The sequence below is a fragment of the Equus asinus genome, chromosome 29 (assembly GCF_041296235.1).
Source record: "Equus asinus isolate D_3611 breed Donkey chromosome 29, EquAss-T2T_v2, whole genome shotgun sequence".
Classification (NCBI taxonomy): Eukaryota; Metazoa; Chordata; class Mammalia; order Perissodactyla; family Equidae; genus Equus; species Equus asinus.
Genome location: NC_091818.1, coordinates 21,894,965 through 21,916,071, shown reverse-complemented (window position 1 = coordinate 21,916,071; position 21,107 = coordinate 21,894,965). Strand labels below are relative to the sequence as shown.

Below are 21,107 nucleotides of genomic sequence, written 5' to 3'. Positions count from 1 at the left end.
CATTGCCTGACCCCACTGCTCAGAGTGGTAGACTAGATAATTTATGGGACGTCAGGTAGAGTGATCAGAAGGGTCTTGCCTCAGTAGCAGGGAAGAATTAGCCCTGGAATTAACCCAACTCTAGTCGTGCTAACAAAGCACAAAAGCAAGAACTGAAAGGATTAAGTTGTTTCAAAGTAACATAACTGCATCTTAGAACAAAACTCAAGAATATTTATAGAAATACCAACAAAAAAGAATCTGACAATCAACACATTAAAATTCACTGTGTCTGACACGACCCATGATAAAGAAAAAAAAATCAGTCTATTGAGAGCAACCCAGAAATGATATTAGAAGTGTTATTAGGACTGGATTCCATATGTGCAAGAAGCTAGAGGAAAGACTCAACATGTTAGGTAGAGATAGGGAAGATATTAAAAAAAAGACCCAAATCAAATTTTGAGAGATGAAAATTACAGTATCTGACATGTAAAACACACTGGATGGAAATAAAGCCAAATTAAACATTGCAAGAAAAATAGATTGCTGAACTTGAAGATATAAAATAGAAACATCCCAAATTAAAACACAGGGAAGAAAAAAGACTGAAAAAGTGAAGAGAGGCTTAAGCAGCTATGGGAAAGCTTCAAGTAGCCAAATATAGGTGGAAGTAGAGTTTCCAAAGGACAATAGAAAGAGAAAGAGGGAAAGTATCTGAAGCAACAATGGCTCAAAAGCTTCCAGATTTGATGAAAACTATAAGCCCAGAGATTCAAGAAACTCAACAAACACCAACCACAAGAAACATGAAGAAAAGGACACCAAGCCACATCATAAATCAAATTGCTCAAAATCAGTGAAAATGATAAAATCCTAAGAGCAGCCAAAGAAAAAAGAAATGTGGCATACAAGTGAGCAAACATAAGGATGATAGCAGATTTCTTCTCGGAAACAATGCAAATGAAAATAAAATGGAGCAACATGTTTAAAGTTCTGAAAGGAAAAAGTCAGTGTAAAATTCCACATCCAGCAAAAATTTTTTCAAAGACAAAATAGTCTTTTTTAGACATACAAAAGCTGAAAGAATTCATCAGCAACAGAACTGTACTACAAGAAATGTTAAAAGTCCTTTAGGCAGTAAGAAAATGATAAATGAAAATCCGCATCTAGAAAAAAGGAATAAATAGCGCTTTTCCTATTTATTTAAGTCTCTGTAAAAGATAATTGACCATTTACCTCCAAAAACAAGAATAACGTATGTGGAGTTTACAATGTATGTAGGAGTGCAATGTATGACAACAATAGCACAAAAGCCAGGAGGACAGAAATGGAAGCATACTGTTGTGTGATTCTTAAACTATATATTTATGTGTATAATTTGGAGGTACAGTGTGCTGAATTAAATATGTATACTGTAAACTCTAAAACAACCACTAAAATAACAACAAAGGATCATAACTAATAAGCCAACAAAGGAGAGAAAATGAAATAATAAAAAATATATTCAATTAATCCAAGAGAAGACAGAGAAAGAAAAGAAAAGATAGAACAGATGGGAAAACCAGAAAACAAGGTGACACATTTAAAGCCAACCACGTCAATAGCACATTAATTGTAAATTATGTAAATACCCCTCAGCTTCCCTGAAAAAGGCAGAGGTTGAGCGTGGAATTAAAAAACAAGCCCCAACTGTACACTGCTTACAAATAGCCAGTTTAAATAAAAATACACAAATAGGGTAAAAGGATAGAAAATTTCTAGATTTTGTCATGGTAATACTAACCAAAGGAAAGCAGGAATATATCTATTAGTAGCAGAAATGGTAGATTTGTTTCAAAACAAAGAATATGACTAGGGATAAAGATGATTACCTCATAGTGATAAAGACGTCATCAAGAGGACATACAATTCCTAAATATTTTTGCGCCTAATAAGAGAGCTTCAAAATACACAAAGAAAAAACAGATAGAACTGCAAGAAGAAATTAGCAAATCTACAATAATTGGTAGAACAAGTAGGCATTAAATCCATAAAGATGTAGAACACTTGAACAACAGTATCAACCAACTCGATCTTATTAAACTTCATTGGCCACTTTACCCAGCCACATCAAAACACTCATTCTTTTCAAGCGTATGTGGAACATGAACAAGATAAACATATTCTGGGTCACAGAACAAGTCTCAAATTTTTAAAAAATATTCAAGTAATACAATGTATGTTTTCTGGAATTAAATTATAGGACAGAGAGGGGCAAGAAAGAGGATACACAAAGGTGTACGAGGAAATTTTGGGGGTCATTATCTTGATTTGGTAATGGTTTCATGGGGGGTGTGTGTGTGTATACACATATACATTTGCATGTATGTATATATGTCAAAACTTATCAAATTGTATACTTTAAATATGCACATGTGTATGTCAATTATACCTAACTAATGCTATTACATTTTTTAAGTTCAAAAAATAAAAATGAAATAAGGAAAACATTTGATATATGTTATTAATATTAAAGTTAAACATGATAAACTAAAATCTAACTTATTGGGACCCTTAAGCAAACATAAATTTCTTTCTTGCTTCAAAGGAAACATGCAAATAACAAGAAAAAAGTCAATCAGAAACAAGTCTGCAGAGGACTCTACACATGGTATCATAATGTAGTCGCTGATGCCTAATAGTCCTACTAAGTAAATTTATCAGCGTATCGGCAAGTGGACTAACCCTAACACTCCAGGGGATACCTGAAATGTGAGAAAAGTACCCCAAACCACAGAATTACTTTGAGAGTTTTAATTAACAGAAAATATTATAATTCGATCAAATATTAAGTATGTAGACTGCTTATAGACACTGAGATCCGGGGTGAATTCAGTCTCTTAAAGTCTATTTCCTTGACTCAAAAACTTGAGTGATATTTTTCTTTTCCTGTGCCAGGCTTCAAAAGCTATGGGGAGTGTTTGCTTCTGGGTTCATCTTCCCACTTTTCTGGAACGCCACTACCTGTGCTGAGTCTGGGAGGCAGCCAAGACAACCCTTTCAGCTCCACCCAAATTGAAATGCTCTCCCCTCACTCTGCCACTGCTGGACCCACTTCCGGTTGTATTTTCTACAATCTGTTCAATTTCCTGCCCTCCAGAAAGTTACAGGCCATAATGTAGCTTTCACCTGCCTGGTATGGAAATCTGCAAAAATAAATGCAATGTCATCCTGGGGAAGGGAGCTTAATGCCTTTTATAGTGCTCATCATCTTTCTATTCAATCACTTTCTCAGTCTTAGGAAAGGGCTCGTCTTGCTCAGTTTTTCCTGCAACTTCTTCCCCCCCTTATATTACTTCCTATGTTGCGGTTTTGCTATAATTAGCAAGTAGCTTTGATACATCTCCTAGACATCTCATATTTTCAATATTGTTACCAACAGCTCTGCATCCACATTCACAAGGCTTTGTAATGATACGAGACTCTGGGCTGACACTTTTGAGAAGGAGGTCTGTGTCCAATCATAAAGAGGACACGGATTGAGTTCTTCCTATTACGTTGTATTTACCGGAGCAGGGGACTTATTGGTTCCTACAGAAGTGCTTCTTACCTGGAAAGGCTCTACCACAAGGATTATTTTTCAACATAATTGAGGCAGGAAATCCTTGTTGACCACTTAGCAGTGTTTAAACACAAACCCTTTGGAAACTCGCTCTTCCTTTGGCTCCTAGAACTGCTGGTTAACCTGTTAACTTCTCGAGTTTACTTTGACAGCTCCTCCTCCTAGTTTATTTGCTCTGTGAGTGGAAAATGTAGACATTTTCCAGGTTTCTCTGAACTCTCTGCCAAAAACATCTTATCCGCCCTGGCTCGTGGCTTAATATTTCTCCACCGATACTTCCTGAATCTTCCTCTCTCTCCTGTCTCTAGACTCACGCTGTCCAATAAGAAAACCACTGGCCACGAGTGAGAACCTGATATGTGGCCTGTCCAAATTGACATGTAGTGTAAGCGTAAAATACACACCGGATTTTGAAGACTTAGCACAAAAAAAAAAAAGATAATGTAAAATATCTTCTTAGTATTTTTTATATTGATTATATGTTAAAATAATATTTTGGATTTATTGGGTTAAATAAATATATTACTAAAATAATTATATAATTTTACCTGTGTCTTTTTATCTTTCCTGAAATTGTGGCTACTAGAAAATTTAATATTACATATGTAGCTCACGTTGCATTCTTACTGGACAGCACTGCTCTAGACGTAAAATTCAAACTGCCAATTTAAACTGAACACATTAGAAACTGAACTCAATCTGTTCCAGACCCACAAGGCTGCTCCTTCACTGTTATTGCAGAATCAACATCAGTTCACACGAGACAGATCCATCGCATGACGTCAGGCGCTGCTGCTGTTGAGGAAATTGTACGGCGAAGGTTAATTCCAGAATAAATTACTTATAACAGGGTGACAGGATGATTCTGGTAACTGTCAAAGCACCTGTCGACAATGCTCCTGGGCAGCTGCGGCAGGAATGGTGCAGGACTGGGAAATAACACTGAGCATTTGACTAGGAAGGTGCAGTAGCAATTAAGAATGAAAACAGCCAGGGATTTGCCAAAATAGTGGATAAAGTTTATATGCATTTGAACTCAGAAATGCCGGGAGTTACACATTGTGACATATTCACTGCAGGTACTATAACCTCCCTAATGTGCCAAATATTTTCTTCATTATCTTTGCTAATGGAACCTTTCTCTTCATCTAGCCTGAAAGTTGGAGTCATTTTTGACTCAACCTTTTCCTTTATTCCCCATATCCAAGCAACTACCAAACTCCATTTATTCTGTGTACATCTGGTATACTACACCCTCATTTCTTCCCTCCTTAAAGAAAACCAGAGAAGGAAGACACAGGTCCTTACGCTTCACCCATGGTCCCAAGAAGGAAGAGCCCACGGTAAGGCCTGCCTCTCTACTGTGACAGAGTAACTTATAAAAAACAAGGTCCCGTTCTTTACAGTTGTCCTCCAGTAGAAATAGCAGGTAGTCAGGAATGCAAATAGATGAGACAGAGAGGTCCTCAAGATACCTCATGATACTCTCAAGATGTCAAGATACCTGGTGATGAGCTGGGAAGGGTCCAGAGCACAACAAATTCTACTTTCTTTCTTCTTTTTCTAACACATATAAGCTGTGTGGGTGGGTGAACAGCTTCCAGACTTGAATAGCAGAATACAATTCATAAGTGATTTTGGATTATCTATTGACTTGCATTAGAAGAAATAATTGAGAGTTGCATACACACCCAGGATATACGCCAATTGAACTGTAATGTGTAAACCTTATTAAATTTACAACTTTCTGAGTAGTCTAGAAATTCTCTTCTTAAAGTAACTGGCAATTGTCTAAGCATATGTTATATGTCAGACACTTTATGGGTCCACTTAATTTTTATAGCTTCGTTTTTTTTAAAGACTGTATACTTATGGCAAGTTAGGTTGTGCAAGTCCCTGTTCCACAATAGAATGTGTAAGTTTAAATTAGAAAAGCTTCTATTTTGAAATGTGAACATAATCATGTAAAAGTGGCATTTTTATCATTCTTTAGCAATTTGAAATTAACATTCCCAATATATCTTTTATAATTTGCTTTGAAAAATTAGTACTTAGTTTAAAAGTTGCTTTTTACGCCAGCTTTTTGCTTGAAGAAATTAATTTGGCCTAACCCATGCTATAAAAACAGATTTATAATGGAAAAGTTGACATATTTGAATGTAAATTGGGTTTAATTTCAGAAAAATTAACATCATATTCTTCAACTATAATAGGTTTGAAGGATAAATTAAAATAATTGCCTCAAAAAGTTACCAATTGGTATTTTAAGCTTTATTCCTCCTAAGATGTTTCATATTCGGCATATATAAAATTGACTAGATATGATTAACTGGAGATTTTATTTTAACTCTTGTCTAAAATATCAAGCCCGCTTTGGGTATACATTTCAAAATGCATCTTGTTGTCATAGGCTCCAAATTGAGGCAATAAGCAGTAAAATTATAGTGTACAAGAAAACAACCTAAAGAAAATAACTAACATTTTTTTTTTTTTTAAAGATTTTATTTTTTCCTTTTTCTCCCCAAAGCCCCCTGGTACATAGTTGTGTATTCTTCGTTGTGGGTTCTTCTAGTTGTGGCATGTGGGACGCTGCCTCAGCGTGGTCTGATGAGCAGTGCCATGTCCGTGCCCAGGATTCGAACCAACGAAACACTGGGCCGCCTGCAGCGGAGCGCGCAAACTTAACCACTCGGCCACGGGGCCAGCCCCAAGAAAATAACTAACATTTTAAATCAATTTCTCCTAATACATTAAACTGTTCATGTACTCAAGTATTTTTGTATTTATTGTGATCAAAATATCCCATTCAGAAGCTCTAGGTGGTTTCCAAGTACAGGTACACTACAAACCTATGCGCAGAAACTCTCCTACCTGTATGTTGATTAAAGGCAAAGAAAATTCGATGCAAATTGTTTTTTGAAAAAATGTCTTTGAATTAGTCCTTTGCTATTATGGTTAAGAATGTAAGCAATAGTCTAGTTGTGATTTCAGCCAATTCCTTTGTTGTTTAGTTGGTGCCCATATTTTACTATTTCTGGCCTGAGTAAATAATATACTATATAAAATTATGAATACCACTGATTGTTCACGCTCTGCACATTTCTTTAATCAAATTCAAATTAGGGAATGATTACTTATTTTACTGAGTCCATTTTATATTTTTTGATTTAGAAAAATTTACCTCCACACAACTTGTTTGCAGTATAAGCTATGATACCACATGGCTCAAATGCAGCCATGACCCAACAAGTAGGCAGTTTTGTGTGTTAAAATACCCCCTTTAGTAAAACCTTAACACTACTTAAGTTTCTTTCCAGCTACATTTACCTAACTTGGAATAAACCACAAAGTCAATCAACTGTACCTTTACTGCGCCATTCTCATGCATGGTGATGCAGTTATCGGCATCTTCTGAGAGTTGGTACAAGGCTTGAGCTGTTGCTCGATGCACATTGGTGTCATTTGATTTCAGGTAACGCACTAACGGAGCCACTGCGTTGTGCTCACCGAAGGCCACTCTGTTTCTGCCCCACATACAGCAATGTGAAATAGCTTCTGCTAGATGACGCCTCAGTTTATCACTATTCTGCACAAAGGAAACAAATTGTGGTATGTGCATTGTAATGATCCTGTGAGATCATGTTTATGTGCTAGATGTTTCTTACCTGCTAAGATGCCAATGAGTCAAGAGAGAAGGGCTAGCTGGCTATTCAGGCAATGTCTTGAATGGAACTAGTATTTTGGTGGGTCACCAATGGACCAAGTTTCAATCTTGAGTTTTCTTTTTATGAATTGAACATAAACAGTGCACTCAATCAAAGGCGATCAGGTGTCTGGCATTAGTTATTTGCTCAAGGCTGAATTTCCTTTTGAGTAAGTCCACTTACAATGCAAAATTACAGGTCAGCAAGAGGTTTAGTAAAAACATAATTCTTAAGGGAGCATTTCACTTAACTGGGATAAGGGATTAAGCCTACTTCTTCACCGTAGGAATACTTCCACATCAAGAATACATCTTGGTTTCCGAGAGAACAGACAGTGCAGCCAACAATGACATGTTTTGAGTCTGCCATTTCCCTTTCTGTATTCTTCACAAAGACTATATCTTTCTTTTTGTATGTAATTACCTTGTACAGGTATAACACAATTGAATAGAGTATAGTTTTCTGTTTATTAATTGTACCATTCTTTGGATTCAGGCAACAACTTGGTGTCCTTAGCTAAATCTGGCAGATAGGAACTCAACGTTAGACTGGCCCTAAAAAGTCTTGCAGACCGAGTCTCCTTCCAACGATTGAATTTCTGCTCTACGACTTCTCTGCCAAGTGGTAGTCCAAGCTATGCGCAGATACCTCTGGTCATGGTGAAGCCCTCATCTCTCAAGGCTGCTTATTCTATCTGGCACAGCTCTGGATAAACAATACAGTTAATGCCAAAGTCTTCTAGCTCAAGAATGCCATCAATGCAAGCTTGCTGAGGTGCATTAACTTCTCAGGTTGGCATGAACAATTATCTTAAGGAAAATAATAATTACGATGGTGACGAAGATGATAGTTAACACTTACACAATAACATTTATATTTGCCAACACTTTGCTTGCCAGTGACAAATAAAAAACAGCCTCTATTTTATAAGGATCTTGCATATTAACATTGTCTGGTACAAAATACACTTTCATGCTGATTCGTCTCAGAGAAATTAATTAATCAAAATCTCATACGTAATAAGTGATAGATATTAAACTTGAATCCAGGTCCCTGGACTTTAAGCTCCTTGTTTTTGCCACTACACTACACACTTATGACAATATGCATTTAAAATAAAAGATGTTACTTACTGTATTTGCTAGTTTAGACAATAAAGGGACGACTCCATGATCTGTAATAACAGCTAAATTTTCTTGATCTTTTGCTATATTGGTAATAGCAGCACATACACTTGCCAAAACTTCTTTATTATCTGATTTCAGTAAATTGACAACAAGTTCCAAACCACCAACAAAGGAACGAACCATTTCTCCAGCATCCTAGGTAATAATAAAAATAAAGATGATATAAAAAATAAACATATTTAGGCACTTTTAAAAAAAGCAGAAAGTAATTATAAGGTTGTGAGGTACATCTTTGGCATGAAAAATAAATTTGGTTTTAATTTATTTCTATGTTTTATATAATTTCCATATATGTATGTATAAAGTATATGTGTATATATACATACAATTCAGTTTCAACAAATATTTATTGAACAATTATGTGAGAGTCACTGTACTAACTACTGGGGATATAGAAGTTAATAAAATATGGCTGAGTCTTATTCGCAGTAGTTATGTTCTAGAAAGTAAACACAAAAACTGAATTAGTGAATACGGAACCATTGCTCCTAGGAGAAATACAGGATTAGGTTCCTGCAAGCTTTTGGTCACATTTTCATCAACTGATCAATACATAACCTTATTTTATGTTTGTTTCTGTTTAAAGACATCTTATTTCATATATTGTTAATTCATTAACATCGAACTCATGGACAATACAACCACTCATGCCTCAATGAAGCTTATCTAACGCATGCAATTTTCTGTAGGGCAAATCACAGCCTGCTTGCGCTTAGGAACCCTAGACAGAATTTCAGTACTGTGCTTGGGGGCCATTTTAAACAGTGAAATCACCAATGAAACCCACAAAAATGTGGAAAATGTAGTACTAAGTAGACTGCAAAATGGACACTTGTTTATAGTATGAGAGCTGAAACAAGAAGGCAGAGAATCATCCTGTTCGACCTCAGCTGAGAACACGCGTGTTGGGTGACTCAAATCCTTCACCTCTCTTTGCAGGTCCAAGAATGTCTGAGGAAGTGCTGTGAGTAATGATTTTGAGGTTACAAAATATTTTAGCAAGTAGGCAAATTCCCAAGCAGAATCTCTGATTAATATGGATTAGCTGTGTACACTCTTTTGCCATCATGTTGCTTACAATCTAGTGGGGAACATGGGCATTGAGAAATTACAATTATAATGGACAGCATTAAGGAGGAAGAGGTAAAGAAACCACAGATACACACAACAAGGAAGTCTCAGCTGGTGTAAAGATTCAAGGACTGCCTTCCAAGAGGCTGTCTGTAAGCCAAGGCCTAAGGGATGAGGAGTCATGCAGTGTGAAGGGGATTCTGGGTGGAGGAATCATCACGTAACACAGATCTGAGAGTGAAAGAGAGCTGACTTTTGTCTACTTCAGAATGGTTAGAGCATAAAACAGGAAAGAGAGAATAGGAGAAAATGAAACTTTTCGAGAGGCAAGATCTTGAAGGGTCTTATAAGCCTTGGTGGAGAGTTTGGAGTTCATTTTAAGGGCAGGTGAAAGCCACTGAAGAGGTTTAAATGTGTGTCAGGGGAGGTGGGGGAGGGGATTTTACCAATTTAGTATCATGGGAACTCTCTCAGGATTGTAGAGTTGGGGTTGGGGCAAGGAATGGTGTTGGGAACTCAGAGATTATTTCACTGAGTTCAGATAAGAGGTGGTGATAGTTTGGAAGCGGGTGATGGCCTAGGCCTGGAGAGAAAGGTGCGGGTTTGTGAAGGTTGACTGGAGAAGATACGGCTGAGTGATTCAATGATGGATCCCCACGTTTCCGGCTTGACCTACTGGTACTAAAGTTGGAAAGGCAGGGTTTTTTTTGCTTTCTTGTGGGAGAAAGGGTGGTATTTGGTATTAAAATACCTAATTTGTGGGGTTTTTAAAAATGTTTTTAATTGCAGTAACATTGGATTATAACATTATATAGCTTTCAGATGTACATCATAATATATTTCGAATTCTGTGTAGATTACATCATGTTCACCACCCAAAAAAACTAATTATAGTCCAGCCCCTCACATGTGAGCCTAATCACCCCTTTTGCCCTCCCCCCACCTTCCCCTCTGGTAACGACCAATCCAATCTCCAATGCTATGTGTTTGTTTGTTGTTGTTTTTATCTTCTACTTATGAGTGACATCATATGGTATTTGACTTTCTCCCTCTGACTTATTTCATTCAGCATAATACCCTCAAGGTCCATCCATGTTGTCACAAATGGCCGGATTTCATCATTTCTTATGGCTGAGTAGTATTCCATCGTGTATAAATACCACATCTTCTTTATCCATTTGTCCCTTGATGGGCACCTAGGTTGCTTCCAAGTCTTGGCTATTGTGTATAATGCTTCAATGAACATAGGGGTGCAAGTATCTTAGTGTCTTTGCGTTTTCAAGTTCTTAGGATAAATACCCAGCAGTTGGATAGCTGCATCATATGGTAGATATATTCTTAATTTTCTGAGGATACTCCATTATGCTTTCCATAATGGCTGCACCAGTTTGCACTCCCACCAGCAGTGAACAAGGGTTATCTTCTTTCCACATCCTCTCCAACATTTGTTGTTTCCTGTCTTGTTAATTATAGCCATTCTGACCGGAGTGAGGTGATACCTCATTGCAGTTTTGATTTGCATTTCCCTGATAGCTAATGACGTTGAGCATCTTTTCATATGCCTGTTGGCCATCCGTATATCTTCTTTGGAGAAATCTCTTTTCAGATCCTTTGCCCATCTTTTAATTGGATTGTTCGGGTTTTTTTGTTGTTGAGCTGTGCGAGTTCTTTGTATATTTTGGATATTAACCCCTTATCTGATATATGCTTTGCAAATATCTTCTCCACTTGTTAGGTTGTCTTCTCGTTTTGTTGATGGTTTCCTTTGCTGTGCAGAAACTTTTTAGTTTGATGAGGTCCCATTTGTTCATTTTTTCTTTTGTTTCCCTTGCCTGGTCAGACATGGGACTTGAAAATATGCTGCTAAGGCTGATGTCAAAGAGCATACTGCCTATGTTTTCTTCTAGAAGTTTCATGGTTTCGGGTCTTACATTCAAGTCTTTAATCCGTTTTGAGTTGATTTTTGTGCGTGGTGTAAGGTAATGGTCTCCTTTCATTCTTTTGCATGTGGCTGTCCAGTTCTCCCAGCACCATTTATTGAAGAGATTCTCCTTTCTCCATCGTATGCTCTTGGCTCCCTTATCGAATATTAGCTGTCCATAAATGTGTAGACTTACTAATATACCTAATTTGAATGAAGTACCCACAAGACATTTAAGTGCAAACATCCAGGAGTCAGTTGGATATATGGGCTTGGATCGCAGGAAAGAAAACTAGGCTGGTGATGTACATTTGGAAGTCATTAGCATAAAGATTGTAACTCAAGTGAAAGTGGGGTGGGGGATGAGATAAAAGGGGGCTCTCCATCCCAGTGTCGCAAGTGTGGGCAAAGGAAAACAATTTGTCAAAGGAACCTGAAAAAGATGGTTGAACAGAAATCCCCGCCTCCCCTGATGTATGGCAGTGGCTGTGTAATGCCCACCAATTATCTGGCTCCATGCCTTTTTCAAATAATAGAAATTAACATCTTTTGAGCACCAATTACATATCAGGCACTTTGCATAAATTATCTCAGTTAAACCTCACAATAACCATCCAAAATAGTTATTACTATTTCCATTTTAGATTTTAAAAACTGAGCTTCAAAGATGTTGAGCCTCATAAACTAGATTGTGTCCCTCATGAAGGCAGGGACCATGTTTTAGTAAACTTGGTGATCTTTAGAAATCATAAATCTGATCATCTCACCTCTATACCCCCTACATTCCTCCATGGCTCCCCCCTGCCCTTAGGATAAAATCCAAACTCCGCATGTGGTTTACATGCCTTTCCTGGTGGGCCCCTGGCTTCCCTGCTTCGTCTTCTCTGCGCTGATTCCCCTTCTCCAACCCCCACTCCACACACACACGTGTACGAAGCCAGTGGCCCCCAGTGGGAGCTAATAATCAGAATCCTGGGACTTATTCTCTGAGAACGTGATTCATTAAGTCTAGGGTGGGGCCTACAAAAAAAATCTGTACTTTTAAAAGCTTTTCTGGTGAGTCTGAACTTGAGCCAGTATTGGGAACCCTGCTCATGCATTAGTCCTTCAAGTGCCATGCCCTCAGATGTGCTGCTTGCCCATGTCTCCATGTCCTTGCAGACGCCTTTTCTGTCTACTTTCCTATTACCTTGGGAATTCCTACCCATCCTCAGCTGCCAACTGAGGAATCCACTTTCCTCAGGAAGCCTTTCCTGAACCCCAAGTCTGGGTTAAGCTCCTCCTCCTGTAATGCCTGGTTCTTCTATAGTATAGCACTTCTCACTCTATGCAGTAGTGGCTTATTTATTTGCCTTTGACCTTGAACTGTAACTCCTTTCTGCTTTGTTCATTGTTGTATGCCCAGCACCTATGCCAGTTTCTAGCAGTGAGTACATGTCCATTAATATTCATTGCATTTGATTATTTATAATTATCTTCATTGCATGTGATTATTTGCAAACTCGTAACTATAAAAGGAAGCTTTCATTGAGGGTATAACGAACCAAATTAAGCTTCTAGTAAATGGTGAAGGAAGAACTCAAGTCAGCTTCCTCCCAAGTCTAAGGGTTAGCATCTTTTTCCATAAAATGGTGCCTCTCTGGATTGCTGTGGGAAGTGACGTCAGCATCACTCTCAATGTCAAATTTAAATACAATTTCTGATACTTAGGACACACTTCCAAATTCTGATGTATTAATAAAATAATCTTGAAAATATTTAATTGTCATTTTTTTCCTAAAATTCTACAAGAATTTTTTTATGTAATACAAAAGAAATTATTGTACTTTCAACTGTTTTCTACATTGTCACCTTATTAGACGGCTATGCAATAGCATGCAATCAAATAAAAAATTATAAGTATGAGTTTATTAACCTTCAGTCAAATAGCCAACACAATTTAATGCAAATGACCCTTTGAGGTGTTTAATAGCAGTAGCTGTTGTTGCAGTGTTTCCATGTTATAGGTGAGGAAAGCCTCAGAGGGATGAATTAATATGTGAAAAGAAAAATGGTAAGTGGCAGAAGTGGGATTTGAATCCAGATCAGGCCGATCCCAAAGCCATTCTACAATATTGTGATTATACAAACTCTAAGCACATAATTGGTGCAAATGAGGTACCTTCATAATCCTAACCACATACTTGTTCCAAATGCACATGTAAATTCAACAGCCAAAACAAAGGCTCTTAGAATTTCAGAGAACTGCAAAAGCAAAGCCCAGAAGCTCAACTTTTCTAAGTGATGTCATATGTGTCAATAATCTAATACATTTGTCAATTATGAAATTACAGAACAATTTTTTTCAAGAAAAACTGGAGGAATTCTAGAAAGATGATGGTGGCCTGGCTTTTGAATCTCCCAATTAAAAATGGAGCAACTAGTCTAGAAAAACAGAAAACCTAAGGGACAACATATACAACAATACTAGTGACAAATCTACCCTGACAGCAAAATATAAGCAAATCAGGACAAATTAGCCATCACTACAAAGTCCAGATGCTCCAATAAACTCCCAAAATCTGTGGAGGGAAGGCAGAGGGACTCGAGGGGCCCTGAAACCCAGGGAACCCAAATTGCCATTAGGTCTCACTGGAAAGCTCAGGAATAGCAGAAGAACATGGGAATGGACTTTTCCAGCCCTGAGGAACAGATAAGACTAAAACGCCATGAGATCTGATGGTGCCGAAGCGTTGTGGAAGTCTGACTCCTGTGAATCGTAAAACTGCAAACTGAAGCCCCCTCCTAGGACGAAGCCCTGCACTGAGGGGAAACTACCGGGAGTTGCAACTAAATTGAGCAAGGCAGGGACCAGGATGAAGGGATCAGAAAGTCCAGAGAGAAAGAGAGGAGAGGAGTAAAGGAATCCGAACCTATTCTCCATCACTGGGAAAATAACAGAAATGGGATCTTGAGACCCACAAAACCAGAAATGCTACCCTGGCCCACATCTCTCTCCTAAAATACCATGAAAACTCATTTCACTTACAAGTGAGCAATATAAAAAGACTATAGTCAATTTCCATATAGTTATTATAAGAAAAAAATAAGTTAAAAGAAACTTATATAAGAAATAAAGGGAAAATATCAATTAGCATTATTAAAGCTCATAAGTTAGGTGTTTAGTAAAAAGCAAATTTTAAAGAGAGGTGAAAGATCTCCATAAAGAATTAGAAATAAAAGAAAAAATCATTTGGAAGTGAAGAGTAAACTAGAGGAACACAAGAGTGTAGAAACATAATGGGTAATGTCTTTAAACAAATAGATATGAAAACTCCAAAATGATGGAAAAAGAGCTAACAAAAAATTCAAGAGAACAAATAGGCAGAGAGGATCTAACATAAATATTGTAAGAATCCTCAAGAAGAAAACAAAGCAATACAACAGAGCAAATTTTTAAAACTATAACTCAGGAAAACTCTCTCTTGAAATAAATAAAACTTGAGAGTATATGGAAAAGTTACCCGATATACCAGGGAAAATTGGCCCAGAATGGGCCATCATAAAGACATATTCTCATACAACTGCTGGGCTTTAATAAAGAAAGAAAAAAATTCGTTGGTTATCCAGGTAAAAAGACCAACTCACTTCTATGGGAAAGAATAAGATATTACCCTTAGACTTTTCAATAGCAATGTTTTATGCAGAGGGGAAGGGAGTAACATACATAAATTACTTAAGAGAAAACGTGAATCAAGGTTCTAACATCCAGCCAAAATGACCTTCAAGTATAAAACTGTTATAAACTTGCAAGCCTCCAGGGAATGATGTTAACAGAGGCCCTTCCTGAGGAATCTACTTGAGAACGAGCGTCAGACCTCCACAAAAACCAGGAAGACATTGACAAAAGGACTGCAGATTTCTTAAAATCCTCTATTGGCTCCATTTCCTTCAGGATAAGGTCTAGACCATTAGCAAGACAGTCAAGTATTTTCCCAATCTGGCCCAACCTCACCCAATTGTCTTATTTCTCAGTATACCCTTGTACAGAAACTATACTTTAGCCTCTAGAATTACTGTTGCTCCCTAAAGTGCCATGTTCTTTTGCATCCTTGACTGTTGTTTCTTTACCTAAATGCCCTTCCAGTTTCCTACAAACTCCTACTCAGCCCTGAAAATTCTGATTCATCTTTTTTTCCCCGGCTTTTTCTCCCCAAATACCCCCAGCACGTAGTTGTATATTTTAGTTATGGGTCCTTCTAGTTGTGGCATATGGGATGCCAACTCAATGTGGCCTGAGGAGCGGGGCTATGTCTGCGCCCGGGATCCGAACCAGAGAAACCTCCGGCGGCCAAAGCAGAGCGCATTAACTTAACCACTCAGCCACAGGGCCCGCCCCTGACTCATCTTTTAATAGCAGTTTAAATAACATCTCCTCCACAAAATTTTCCCCCCACTCCCCTTCTCAGTATTGGTCACTCCTTCCTCTCCATATTCTTTGTAGACAATTTTCTCCAAAATCCATGTCATCATTTTCCCATGTTTACCAAGACTTGATTTCGTTTGGGTGTCTAACTCTCACACACGAGTATCAGGAGAGATTGCCTCTACACCCCAGAGGTAATTCTTGACAGTGTAAGCCTATCATGGAAGTTTCATTCTCCTTGCCAATTATTTATTTAGGGGTGGGCTAGATTTGGCCCATTTATGGCCAATGAGTCCTGAGATGATGTCTCCTACGAATCTTCTAGAAAAGTTTTCCTTTTTATAATAAGAAACAGTCACAGGTCACACTAAGAAGGGCAGAACAGAAAGACGAAAGTAGCCTGGGTCCTTGATGACATTGTTGAGCGGCTGAATCAACCAATCCTAAAATCTGATTTTGCCACTTAAAACCAAATGATTCTGACTTGGAATATAGTCTGGTGTCTGCCACTCAGTGGACTTTCAATAACTGTTTGTTGAATTACGAAAAAATAAAAATAATAAGGGGACTGTAACTTTAAGATAATTAACCACAGTCACAAACACTAAAAAGAAAAGAGCACTAGCTTTCTAAAAAGGAACATAAATTGATAAGATGTATTCAACCTCACGGTCTAGTGACTTCTTGATTCTCTCACTACTTTATCAGTGGAGACAGTAGGCCACAGTTCTCCGCCAGACTGGGAAAAATAACAAAAGTGACCACATCTGCCTCTGATCCAAGAACTTCCTAAGGTGCATGGTATGAGATACGGGGAGCCAAAGTCTCAATGAGATCATGGGCATGGCTCACCAAGGTCCTGTAATGTTTATAATCTGTGGTACAGTGAAACGTTACACTCAAGCCCACATACCCCTCCAGAGTTTGTTTATTTGTTTTGAAGGTGAGACTTCTTTTTTTTTCTTTCTAGGTTTAAAGATTTTAAACATATGACGTCTTGCCTCACATAGTTTCTATGGAAAGGGAGACAGTATATTTGAGGATGGAAAAAGTAATTACTCTGCCAAAACTGTCTTTCACTAATGCTAAACGACTGGGCAAATTCACCGCATTTTCCACCTTCTCACATATCTTAAAGACTAGTCTTTGCCAATTTCACCACTGGTACAATACTGGTTACGCACAATTCAAATTTTCATCTGCAATGGAAAAACCTTTAATAACAGTAATAGTAATAATAGGTCTAACAATAACAACAGCCTAATGTCTTGTAGTTTACAAAGGACTTCCACACACATTATCTCCTCTGATCCTCACAGCTCTGCCTCAAGGAGGCATGACATCCTCTTATAGACAGGGAGGCTCAAGGTTCATGAATAGTTAGTGACAAAACTAAAACCCAACTTTAGATTTCCTGATTTCTCATTTAGTGTCTATTTACTATACACTGTGTGCTTCGACTTGGAAGCACCAAAAATTATATTTTTCAGATTAAGCGTAGTTTATATACAGTTAGAAGAATCTTCACAACTTAGAGGGCTAATAATCACAAAAGAGATGAATTTTGTAATGACATTTCTTAAGACAAACAAAAACAGCAAAAAAAGTGAATGTGAAACACCTTGCTACCGCTATTAAAGTAAAGCTCGAATGGCAGAATAGGTAGCAAAAGGGGTCAAGTTCAAATTAAACAAAATTAAGTCAAATACACAAATAAGATGAAAAATGCGAAGTTGCAAAATACATTTGGTTAAAACTCAATTAATAGGAAAATATTAAGACTTTATTTACAGATTAATGAATAAAACAGAAAACTGGATGTTTTGGCATAAGGCAATTAAACTAATGGGTATGAAATTCCTTCTCTTGCCTCCAGCAGAAAGAACTGGCAGTTTTCTGATGAGGTGAGATACACATAATGCAACTTTCAAGCACATACAGGGCAAGCGTAACATGACTTAAGACCAAAATTTTTAGCCAGGAGGGCTATAAAAACACTGCTTTGTGCCATATAGAGACCATATGATGCATAACATAGTATTTGAAAAAGATTTAAAAATAGCACATTGCATATAAAAAATTTCGAAAATGCTACATACACATTAGAATAGCACGTCAGAGAAACCAAAACTTAACAGGCAAATCTTGTCCTAAAAGTATATTCAATAAATTAAATGCTTTTAAAATTCTAAATACACCTATATATACTCAAGGAGAACAGACAGTTTGTTTGTGTGGTTCTATCACAATAAGATCCTTGTTCTGCTCCTAGGACCTAACAAGTCCTACAGCTTAAAAAATATATTATATATATATATATATATATATATATATATATATATATATATTGCTGATTTAGAATAACCTTACCCTTTCAAATGCAGTTTTTCAAAAATCAAAATTAGAACATCAATTATTACCCTTTTCCTTCTGAACTGAAGGAAAAATAAATTAATTTTAGGTAAAATAAATGATATAGTCCTCACAGTCCAGATTTACATAGCAGAAAATGCATTATACTTTAAGGGTAGCTTTATCCAATTAAATCACAAAAAAATAAAATAAATTTATTGGTTCGGATTTTTTTCCTACTTCCCTAGCCTAATTTAAGATAATTTTCTTAAATATCTCACACAACTGTGGTTTTTCCACTCTGCTACGTCCTGTGTTGATTCTGCCTTAGATGTAATATTCTGTTAATGAGGGGGTTTAAAGTGTGAGGTGCCATTGTGTATCCAGGGGCTTACAGAGTTAATTAAATGACATTCTTAACCAATGATGTATTTGAAAGAAGTTTATAACAAGTACAAGGTGCTAAACAAATGTAAGTCACATTACCATAAAATAGCTATTATATGTAAATCTATGTGTGCGTGTATATATTTAATTTTTTAACATCATATATATTCAGAATTTTCTCCCACTTGTACTCAATAATCCACAGATTAAGATGAGTAAAGCAATTTCTGGTTGAGATCCAGCAGATGCTTCTGCACAGCAACTTGTGCAGATCAGGCTAAGAACAACACCTGAAACCATAATCTTGACACACACAAAAAATTCACTATATGAAACACTATTTCAAAAAAACCAGGGAGTCTCCAATTTATGAAGAGATTTTTTCCCAAAAGTTTACTTATTGGGTCTATTATATCACATTTTTCTATAAATGTGTGGTTAGGTTCCCAGTTCAGGAGATGAGTCTATTTAACTCACAATGAACCTGAAATATAACATTATATTAACTGCAATTAATCCTTATTTTCATTAATGTTCTTCTAACATTTGAAGCCAGCTGTCTGGTGTCCTTCATCAGAGATGCATACCTTCAACTAATTTTCATCTTAAATGATTTTCATAGGTATCCTCTCTCATTATTAAGGTTTCTCTTAAAGCGCATCCAGAGTTTAATACAATTACAGACGTGGTCTGATTAGAGCACAATGTACAGAATTCTTATCTTCTGAGATCTGGACACAGTACTTCTGCAAGTGTGGCCAACCGCATGCGCTATTCCAGCAGTTACACTACCATATTTGTTTACATTAAGCGTTGAAGTCAGCCAAAATCCCTATATCTTTTACAAGTATATTACTATACAGCCAGGACTCTCACATCCTGCACTTATAGGATTTCTATCTGCCTTTTATTGCATAAATTGAGTTAAACAATTTCTTATAAAAGACGTAAGCTTCTATATGTAAATTTCACTAGGTGAAATTGATCTATTTCTATGTAATACTTTGAGGAACCAAGCAAGCTATCTGGATATTTTGAGGTAAATAATTTATCCAAGCATTCTTATATTTTAAATAATTCTGTAGAGAACATTTCTGCAGAAAACATAGTTTTTAAGGCAGTAGTTCTCAAAGTTTGTTGCACATTAGAATTACCTGAGGGAATTTTTAGCATTCCCTAAGCCCAAGCTGTACCCCATATCAATTAAATCAGAATGTATGGTGGTGGGAGCCAGCATCCATAAAGATCTCTAGGTGATTCAATGTGCATTCAAAGTTTGGGAACAAGAGGTTTAAGAGTTTAAATCATACAGCAAGAATACTCGGGGACATATCCCACTTCCATCACTATTAGCTATATGGCTTTGAGCAAGCTACTTAACTTCTCTAAGCATCAATTTCCTCATCTGTAAAATGAAGCTAATAATAGCATTTATCTCTCGAGAATCATTAAGAGGATACATATAAAGGTGCCTGGCACATGATAATAGCTGTTATTAGTGTTATTATTTTTTAATTATTTTGAGAATGAATTTGTTACCAATAGTTTACACCACTAAAAGGTCAACTTAATGAATAACTACTTGAAATTTGCTTGATTCCATATATCACTCACCCTTGTGAATGTGTTCAATATACATAATTCAGGTAGCAACAAGCATTTTCTACGTATTCAATCCTGTTTTAAAATCCAAAGAAGGATGAATTGGAAAAAAATATATCTTTGACTATAATTTGATAATGAATCTATGTTTATTATATCATTAAAGCCACTTTCATTCACACATTCATTCCTTTATTCACTTGGCAAATTAGGAGTTTCAGAAATGCAAAGTACTATTTTATGTTGTGGGATTCAAATAAGATTGAGATCAGTGGTTTTCAGCCTTGGTTTCACATTATAATCACCTGAAGCAATTTTTTAATAAATATGAATGCCTAGGCCTCAATCTAAATATACAAAACAGGGGTGGGCCTCTTGCATGAGAATTTCTTTTAAAGCTCTGAAGGTAATGTGTGTCCAGACTGGAGAACAACTGATTTGGGTCATTATTGAATTGTGTTGCTATTACTTCTAAAATCATAGCATCAGCGTAAAATGATTAACTCAAATGCTCACATTTAGTTTAAGAAGAAACAGAGAAGCACTTCTGGAATGGTGGAGTAAAGACCAAAAATCTGCTCCTCTATTACAACAATGAGAAAACTGGCAAAAACTGGCAAAATCAACTTTTTCAGAGCTCTCAAATTTAATGAAAAGTTTGTAACAAGGAGTGTTTATTCAAGAAAAATGGCTGACTCTCAGTAAGAACAGTGAGCTTTGTGACATTTTAACTTTCCCATCTTTCTCTCCCCAGCTCTGCAGTAGCCTTGAGAACCAGCAGCCATGCAACCATTCCATCTGGGAAAACCTTCAACCTAGCAGCCACAAGAGAAGAAGAATGGATTTGGAGCTCCCCAAAGCTCCATTCCAACAGAATGGTCACTATTTGACCTGA

The 21,107-nt window shown here is 36.9% G+C and overlaps 1 protein-coding gene across 2 annotated transcripts in view; it reads right to left on the bottom strand.

Annotated features, from left to right (window-relative positions):
* ODAD2 (outer dynein arm docking complex subunit 2) overlaps window positions 1–21,107 on the bottom strand; it is a 187,137-nt gene that overhangs the window by 34,153 nt on the left and 131,877 nt on the right. For both annotated transcript variants that reach the window (XM_014859085.3, XM_044762470.2), the window contains exons 18-19: window positions 8,421–8,609; window positions 6,948–7,169 (exon numbers count right to left, since the gene is read on the bottom strand). In XM_014859085.3, the coding sequence (XP_014714571.3) occupies window positions 6,948–7,169; window positions 8,421–8,609 (411 nt within the window). The remainder of the gene's footprint in view (window positions 1–6,947; window positions 7,170–8,420; window positions 8,610–21,107) is intronic.